This window comes from Kryptolebias marmoratus, unplaced genomic scaffold (genome assembly GCF_001649575.2).
Source record: "Kryptolebias marmoratus isolate JLee-2015 unplaced genomic scaffold, ASM164957v2 Scaffold29, whole genome shotgun sequence".
NCBI lineage: Eukaryota > Metazoa > Chordata > Actinopteri > Cyprinodontiformes > Rivulidae > Kryptolebias > Kryptolebias marmoratus.
In genome coordinates, this window is record NW_023665763.1 from 24,851 (window position 1) to 33,274 (window position 8,424).

At 42.3% G+C, this 8,424-nt stretch overlaps 2 protein-coding genes across 2 annotated transcripts in view; one reads left to right on the plus strand and one right to left on the minus strand.

The window, feature by feature from the left end:
- Positions 1-290: 290 nt before the first annotated feature.
- On the minus strand, positions 291-6,527 carry cavin2b (caveolae associated protein 2b). Its single transcript, XM_017440932.3, has 6 exons — positions 6,178-6,527; positions 5,386-5,526; positions 5,201-5,302; positions 2,739-2,999; positions 2,538-2,675; positions 291-2,449 (listed from the first exon to the last, which is right to left on the minus strand). The coding sequence occupies exons 1-6, from the start codon at positions 6,412-6,414 to the stop codon at positions 2,105-2,107; spliced, it is 1,224 nt and encodes a 407-aa protein (XP_017296421.1). The 5' UTR covers positions 6,415-6,527; the 3' UTR covers positions 291-2,104.
- A 679-nt stretch (positions 6,528-7,206) lies between these two features.
- Positions 7,207-8,424, plus strand: part of vps16 (vacuolar protein sorting 16 homolog) — a 22,281-nt gene continuing 21,063 nt past the window's right edge. The window contains exon 1 of the mRNA XM_017440933.3: positions 7,207-7,643. Within this exon, the coding sequence (XP_017296422.1) occupies positions 7,594-7,643 (50 nt within the window). The 5' untranslated portion in view covers positions 7,207-7,593. The remainder of the gene's footprint in view (positions 7,644-8,424) is intronic.

An 8,424-nucleotide genomic window follows, 5' to 3' on the forward strand; every position in this document is an offset into this window, starting at 1 on the left:
AAATCAGTGGTCTAAATCTTCCAGGAAAACTAGATTTTTTTTTCTTTGGATAGGTGTTGATGCTTTTGTAATTATTGATAAACTTAGTTCTCTGCCACATGCACCAGGGGTCAGTTGAGTTGAGGGAAGCTTCAGGCTGACGCATCTGTGCATGTTGTAATCTTATTGCCAAAGGTCATAAAAGCTATTTTCATTGAAAGAATGTTTCCAAAATGTGTAAAACTTTATAAAAGTACAAAAAAAAAACCATGAAAAGTTAAAGAACCAAAATCAGAAACACAAAACAGGAATATGGTGTCAAATTTTATTGGTTACATGGTGATCAATCAACAAGAGAGAACTGTGAGAAAATCTTTGGCAGTAAAGTTTCAATCAAGAAACTGATTTGAACACATGTGAAATCAGTCAGTTCTGCTGATCAGTTTGATCTATGATCAGTACTGAAAACAGCCAGTTAAATATTCAGATACAAAACTTATTGACTGATGAATGGATTTAAATCTGTAGCGTTAGCTCTATCAGATAGCTTCATTTAGTGATCAGACTGAAAACAGCCCCATGTTGCAAAACAGTTCATGGTTCTCAGGAGAACATTGGTACAGTGCTGCAGAAAAATCAGTGGAAGATTTGGTGGTATGTCTGGCAAAGATTTGGAAACTAGTATAAGATAACATTAGGAGAACATTAAGGCGTATGTGCAGGGAACATCAGAGGAACGGAAAGGGAATGTTTGACAATTACTGTATTGTGGGTGGAGGCATTAGAAGAACATTGGGGGAATGTTTCAGAAACTGCACTGGAATGTTGAAAAATCTCATACTAACCCAGTCTGAGGATGGTAATAAAACCCTTTCATGGAACCTTGGATGATTTCAGTGACACATCAGGGAACACATTTAACCCTAGAGAAAGTTGTAAGAAAACCTACACACAGTTTTAGAGGATGAAAGAACTTTTGACAAAAGCTGTTTTACCTTCAGGCTAATTTATGTGGAACTTTTGACAGTGAATGGAAATTTAGGAAAAACATTCAAATCTTACAAACACTTAGGTCAACCTTAGTGGAGCACCAGCTAAATGATGGCACAAAACTTTGTTGCAACCAAAAATCTAACCATAACATATTTAAAAGGACATAGTTGTAATCCTTGAGATATTGGATATTATCTCAGGACGTTGTAAAGAGAAATAGGAAATCTTTAGAGAACATTAATAGAATGAATCTCACATGAACCTAGAAGAACTGGATGAGGATGTTACAGAAATGTTGGTGAAAACTTTAAGGATTTCTTCTTTGAGAGAACAAACCTTTGAATGATGGCAGAATGTGAAGTACCTCACAAGAACCTAAATGGAACCATGATAGAACTTCAGTAAAATGTTCTAAGAACCCGAAGAGTGATTGTTGGCTCAGTAGTGGAACATTTAGTTTTCAAGTGTTTGTGTAGCACATGATCTATTTAATGTACTCGTGGGTTCTATCAGTCAGCTGTGTGTGCTTAAATCAGTAATAAACAGAAAAATAAACAATAATCAAATGAATCTTGTATTCCAACACATTTGGATCCAGGTTTCAGATCAGTAGAAGGATTTAACAAGATAATTCTGGAACATCATCCAAACTTTAGCCTGACACTTTGTCCTAACAACAGATTACAGGGTGTTTCTCTTTCAGACATATTTTCTTAAAAATGAGGAACATCTTCTCACACAGGCAGATATATAAGCTGTGTAAGCAGATAAAAGAAGATTTTTATCAAAAACAAAACAAGACCTTTACATTTAAAGGAACCACTCAGCATATTCTCACATCCAAATGGGTTTAAATCCACCTCTGAGAGGCTCATAGTGAAATTAGAGAACATTGGGGAACATTGCAGTAAATGTTGGGGGACATTGGCAGAACATTAGGGGAATGTTGACTAAAACACTGGAAGAACATTGAGGGAACCATTCGGGTAGCATTTAGAAAACACTGGAAGAACTTCTAGAGAACATTAGGGTAGCATTTAACTTAATGGAGTAAACCTGTAGTTTGTGGTCCACACACAGTGGAATGATTCATCAAAATGCTGATTGGTTCCTTTAAAAAAAGGTCCGATGTTTAGGATTTATTGTCCAGCTCCTCTTCTGCTCCTCTCTCCTCCTGAGGGAGGGTGGAGGACAGAGCATATGCCTCACTGACCTCCTCAGAGACCACTGACACATCTGCCTCTACCACCACTGGACCCTCAATCACCACCTCCTTCATCTCCTCCTCCACCTCCTCCACCTCCTCCTTCACCACCTCTTGCTGCTCAGCTGGGGCCAGCTGGGCATGGACATCGGTGAAGGCGACCTCCTGCTCATTGCTGCCTGGTGGGGAGATCTGGATGTCGGCCTCAGTGGTGGGTGAGTCCTCGATCTTAGCAGAGGCCTCTGGAGGCTGAGAGTCGGAGCTACTGCGAGGCTGAGAACATAAGCAGAAGATAATCTACAGTCTGAACTCACACCAGAATCGGATTTATTTGGAGGGTAATGAGCTGACAATTCTGTACCTTCCTGACGCTGAACTTCAGACTGGCTGTTTTTTGTTTGATCTTCTCCCTTTGTTCTGCAGAAACCAACTTTGTGCCAATCTTGGTCATTTTTTTCTCAATGTTCTGCTTGGAGAACGCCTTCTTCAAACTGTCAACCTGTAGAGAGAGAGATAGTTATACCTCAACGACTGTATGAACACCGAGAGTCTGTGGTCTTACCCTTTTCATGCTGGATCGCTTCAGTCTCTCAGCTTTGGACTCTTCCAGGTTCTCTAGATCTTGAGGCCACAAGTCATCTTCCTCCAGGTCAGCTTCCAGGCCAACGTCTTCATCAGATGACAGGTCAATGGTCTTGAAGGTGGGTTCTTGTTTGCTGTCACTGACACCCGGTACAGGTGGCTCACCTTCCTCCAAACTCTCATCCCGAGGGAATGGAGGAGGATTCTTCACAAAAACAGTGGTGGGAATCTCATTTTCCTCCTGTAACAGAAAGGAGGAGAGCTCAAGAACCATGAAACATTCCTGTTATCTGTAGTAAAACTCATTATTTGGTAAAAAAGAAAAAAGTTCCTGTTGCAGTTTTTATCCACAGTTAAGTGTTTGTTCATTTTAATTGAAAGTAAACGTTCCTCATCCTTGATAGGAGCTTAACATCATAACCTCAGATATCAGAACCTGAACTGAACTGTGAGAACTTTAAACCACAGACAGAAGACCCAGGAATGGGTTTGATTCTGCTGATTTGTAAGTTTGCTCACCTACAAATAAACAGACGGTCTCTAATTTTGTGAAATAAGTGTTTGATCCCCAAGTAAAGCCTGACTTTCTTCTTGGTGGAGAAATCTTTGTTGGTAAAGCATTTCTTGTAGTTAATCATCAGGTTTGAACATCTCAGAAGGGATTTTGGCCTACTCCTCTTTAAATTCTCTAAATGAATCAGATTTTATGGCTACTGCTTGGAAACTGGAACTTTCAGCTCCTCCACAGATTTCCTACTGGACCGAGCCACTCCAGAACCTTGTGCTTTTTTAGCTGCTCCTTCATTGTCTTGGTGGGATGTTTTGGACCCATTCACGACCCATCTTCAGAGCTGTGACTGAGGGAAGAAAGTTCTGGTTCTGTACATGGCCCCGCCCATTAAGTTGTTCAATAACCTTAGCAGAAAAATAGACTAAAACCATAATGTTTCCACTGTTGTGCTTCACTCATATTGTGGATGTTGTTTTTTGGTCATACTCAGCACTTTTCTTCATCCAAACACAGCAGATCAAGTTGATTTTGGTCTCATCTGACCACAGAACTTTCTCCAGAACCATCAAACTTCAGACAGCTGTTTCTGGGCCTTCAGCCCATTACAACAGAGTGTGATACCATTGGCTGTGGTCCCAGTTGTCTTCAGAGCATTAACAAGTTCATGTAGCTGTAGGCTGACCCCTCACCTTTTCAGCCTTATCTTCATCCCATGGAGCTCCAGAACGAGAACAACTGATGGTAATTTTCTGATCATTGGCACCAACAGCTGTCACCTTCTCACTAAGCTCTTTGCTAATGGTGTGGGGGTTTGGGGTTTTTTGCTTTGTTTTGGTCTTGTTTCATTTTTGTTTATCTTTTTGGTTTGTTCTGTTTGGGTTCTGTCTTTGTCCCTCATGTTCATGTTTCATTCACTCTTCCTCAGTTCCTCTGCCACGCCCATCTCCACCTGTCCGTGATTATCCCCACACACCTGAGTCCACTTTCCTCATCATCCTCTGTGTTTAAAACCGGGTCATTTTCTGGTGCATTGTTGTTTGTTTGTTGTCTGGTTTGTTGTTACCTGTGCCTGTTCCTGTTATTGTCTGGTAGTTCCATGCTTTATGTTTTAGGTTTTGTGTTGGTCTTTGCTGCCACGTCAGCACTTGTTTTTGTTTTAATAAATGAGTTTTCTTGCTCTGGGTTCGCCTCCGTCTTCACAAATCCTGACAAATGGACTGTTGTCCATTACAACTGTTTGCAGATCTGTAATCTGCTCCCTGAAGACCACTGACAGATGTGTGGTTTGACCTATGGGGGTGGAGAGGCTGGACAGGTGGACTTGATACAGAAAATGATCTGCGATCCGAAGGTTTATAACCTATATGCCAAATCGTCACCTTCTTAAAATAATTGCCTAAGTCATTTTTTTTCAAAAATTATTTTTTTGCCTAAATCATCCCAACAATCAACAAATGGTTCAGTCTTTTGTGTTTCCTGAAACATTGCAAAAAATGACTTAGGCAATTATTTTAAGAAGGTGACGATATGGCTGGGAGCCAGAATTTCTGCTTGGTTGGAGGGGAATAAATCCATGTTTCACCAACTGTACATGTTGCAGTGAAGTTCAATTGGAGTGAACAATGCCGAAAGAACCCCACCCTAACTCCAACACACATTGACACATGGACTGAAGAATGCTAGATATTTTGGGAGCATGGGAATGTTTAGTGTTGGTGGGGAAAGACGAAGAAGGCTGCTTACACAAACTCACAGTTGTACTACTCCGAGTACTTGTACTATACTCTTACACAGCGATACTACGTAAATGACAGAACATGAACTCTGTTACCGTGACAACTAAATCTCATGTTTACTCACTTTCCAGGTCCCTTTTAGCAGGAACACACAAACAGATCACCTGAGCACGGCCTAGCTGAGCTTTCTCTTACCTGGAAGATGAGCACTTTGAAGTTGTTTCTGCTAATCAGGTAAGCGTGGTTTGCCTCCAGCTTCTTTACCTGGGCACCCTGACGCTCCATCCTTTCACGAACCTGCAACAGTATCACCACAGGTTTTTAGTATGATGGCTTACTGACAGCTGTGACAGATTTACACGAGTGATGCATTCACTGACCTCCTTCATGGTGACAGACAGTTTGCGGCTCTTGTCCAGCAGCTTGCTGACGGTGTTGGAGGTGTGAATGTGACTCTTAGACAGTTTGGTCATATCTGCCTGGATCCCTTTCACCACCCCCTCCATCTCCACCTGGTGCAGCTGAAACACAACCAACCAGTTACCAATCAGAGGCTGGATCTCCAGGACCAACCAATCAGAGGCTGGATCTCCAGGACCAACCAATCAGAGGCTGGATCTCCAGGACCAACCAATCAGAGGCTGGATCTCCAGGATCAACCAATCAGAGGCTGGATCTCCAGGATCAACCAATCAGCAGCAGGGAGTTTTAAATGATTCCTCGAGATGCTTTCTGTTTTTTTGACAACATCATAAATTATTAATCACATTATTTATTTTATATTATTGATTAGAAATAACTTTATGTAATAGATTAGTATTGTTGATGAAGTGGTTACAGTAAGGTTCAAAGAGCTGTCAGAAGCAGTCTGACAGAAACATGACCTGCTCGAACATGCTCTGATATTCTGACACCTGCCAACATGCCTGGTGGGAAACATCTGAGATTTGTACTGCTTCACAAACAGGAAGCAGAGTTCTGGATCACAGGAAACTGACAGGGCCTACTGATGACCTCTGAAGTTCTGCACAAACAGTATTCTAAAGCATGCTGGAAATCCAGCCCCAAAGCTGTTCAACATCTGGATCTTTTCCAGCTGCTGTCAAAAGAACAACACATGAAACCCAATGAAGACTGGACGTCTTCAAGTAGGACCATGGAGACCATCTCACCTCCATCTTGTGCTGGTTCTCCTGCACAGCGTCCAGCATGTTGACCAGTTTATCGAGCAGCGTCAGGACCGTGATGGCATTGATGGGACCCTGACTAAACTTCTCCAAGTCGAAGACTGCTGTGGGAGAGGAGGGCGAGGCCTGCTCCTCCTCCTGCAGCTCCTGGTTTTGGTCCTGGTTCTGGTTCTCATGGGGGACCATCAGGTCCTGGCTCTGGTGGGATTCAGTAGTCACCATGTCGACGATGTCAAACTAAAAACTCTAAAAACGTCTCAAACTCTGGCTACAGAAACAACAACCCTCTGAGCCTCTGCCTCGCCTGCCTTTGATGTGTGTGTGTGTGTGTGTGTGTGTGTGTGTGTGCGCTGCATTCTGATTGGCTGTCTCTGAGGAAAACTTTCCAGCTAACTTCCTAATTTAGGAAACGTCCACACCTTTAACTGCTTCACTGCTGGAACTGATAGACTTCTTTACTGCTGAAAACAACAACACGAGATCAAACAAACATATGAAACACAGACAACTGTTTTAAAATAAAAGTCACAAAAAATCAAAGAAAATCATGAAACAAACTATAATATTTGATTGTTTACATCAAATCAGAACATGTTTATTTCTAATCCTAAACTCAATTCAGCTATAATAAAAAGAACAGATGCAAACTAAACATTAATAATGAACTATAAAAATGTAAAACTTAGGATAAAGATGTTACTAATCTGTACAGCAAACATACCTAATTACACAAAGTAAGAGTACATCTATTTCAATCAAATGAAAAGCAGATATTAAAATCAAACGGGGTCAATGAAAGGGTTAACTTCCTACTTCTTGGCCTGAAGCTCAGTGTCTGTTTACCACACCCGGGGGGCGGGGCCTGTCGCCACGGCAACAGGCGGGGGCGGGGCCTGTCACTCCGGCTACAGGCGGGGGGGACTCGTGTTTTTCAGGTGAAGTCATCTGGAAGGAAGGCTGCTCCTCTTCCTCTGTTTGTGTTCCCCTGATCCAGAACTTTAGGTTCCGTTCAGGGTTCTGCTCGTTTCCGTTCAAAACACACCTTTACAGTTTCCCAGATGACGTTAAAAGTCCATTTCAGGGAAGGAACAGGAGCAGGATTAAATTCTCCACTTTATAAAATATTTACAGAAACAGTAGAACATGTTTGACTGTAATAGATACAAGAGTAAGAGAAACGACTTGTTAGAAAGAGAACAAATCTGTTTTCTATGAGCTGTGAAAACTCCCAGCCGGCAGGGGGCGGTACCGCACCTTTAAGATGGCTGCCAACACTAAGGAAGAAGATGGAGAACATCAGCTGACCGACGCATAAATTAAGGTTCCAGCAGACAGCCAGAAGTTTGTATTGAACACGGTCAGAATCGTGATCTGAGAGTGAGTCCGGACGGAGCCGGCAGCATGGCCTTCATCACAGCCAACTGGAACCCGCTGGGAGACGCCTTTTACCGGTGAGTTCTCCGCTGCTCACCGGCTAACACCCCCGGCTAACCTTAGCTGCCACCTGCAGGTGTGCGCGTGCCTGTGGTCACCTGACGGCAGGTTATTGCGAAGGAAAGGAATCAATCTCTTGAATGGGACTAATGGCGTTTTATTAATTGGCTGGGTTTTATCTGCGCAGGCAGGTCACGTGACTTCCTCTTAGCTTCGCTTGTGTTACCTTTTTGATACCTGTTCATCGCTCCAGGTGGCCTCTTGTGAAATATTTTAAAGACGAAAGAATCAGGAGATCTTGGACAGTTCTGGACAAATCATGTCTTAACCCTGTTTTCTCTGAGAGACACGGGACAGTTAAAATGTCCAAAATATGAATGGAGTCCGGTGGGAGAGATGGAAAACTGAGCTGCAGCTGCATGTGGTGATCTGTTTGTATTTAATGATCCTGTTGAATGTTAATGTCACAGCTTTTAGCTGTTTTTGCCCTTTTTTTTTTAGGTTAACTTTCCCGTCACACAATCACAGTGAAAAGATGGTTACCACAAATTGTTTAAAAAGTTCAATCATAATTTATTGGTCAACAAAAGGAATGCTAACAGGCATTAGTATAAAAAAGAAAAAAAAAAGACCTGAGAAGTAAAAGCTAGCATTAAAAACAGGTTACCAAAACAGCAAATAGTCCAAAAGTTCCAATCCTCACAGCTCAGTTCAATTCAACATTAAAAGTCTGTCACCACGCCAGCAGAGGGAGATCATCACACCATCCTGCCAGGGAGCAGTCCCATCCGCCTGCAC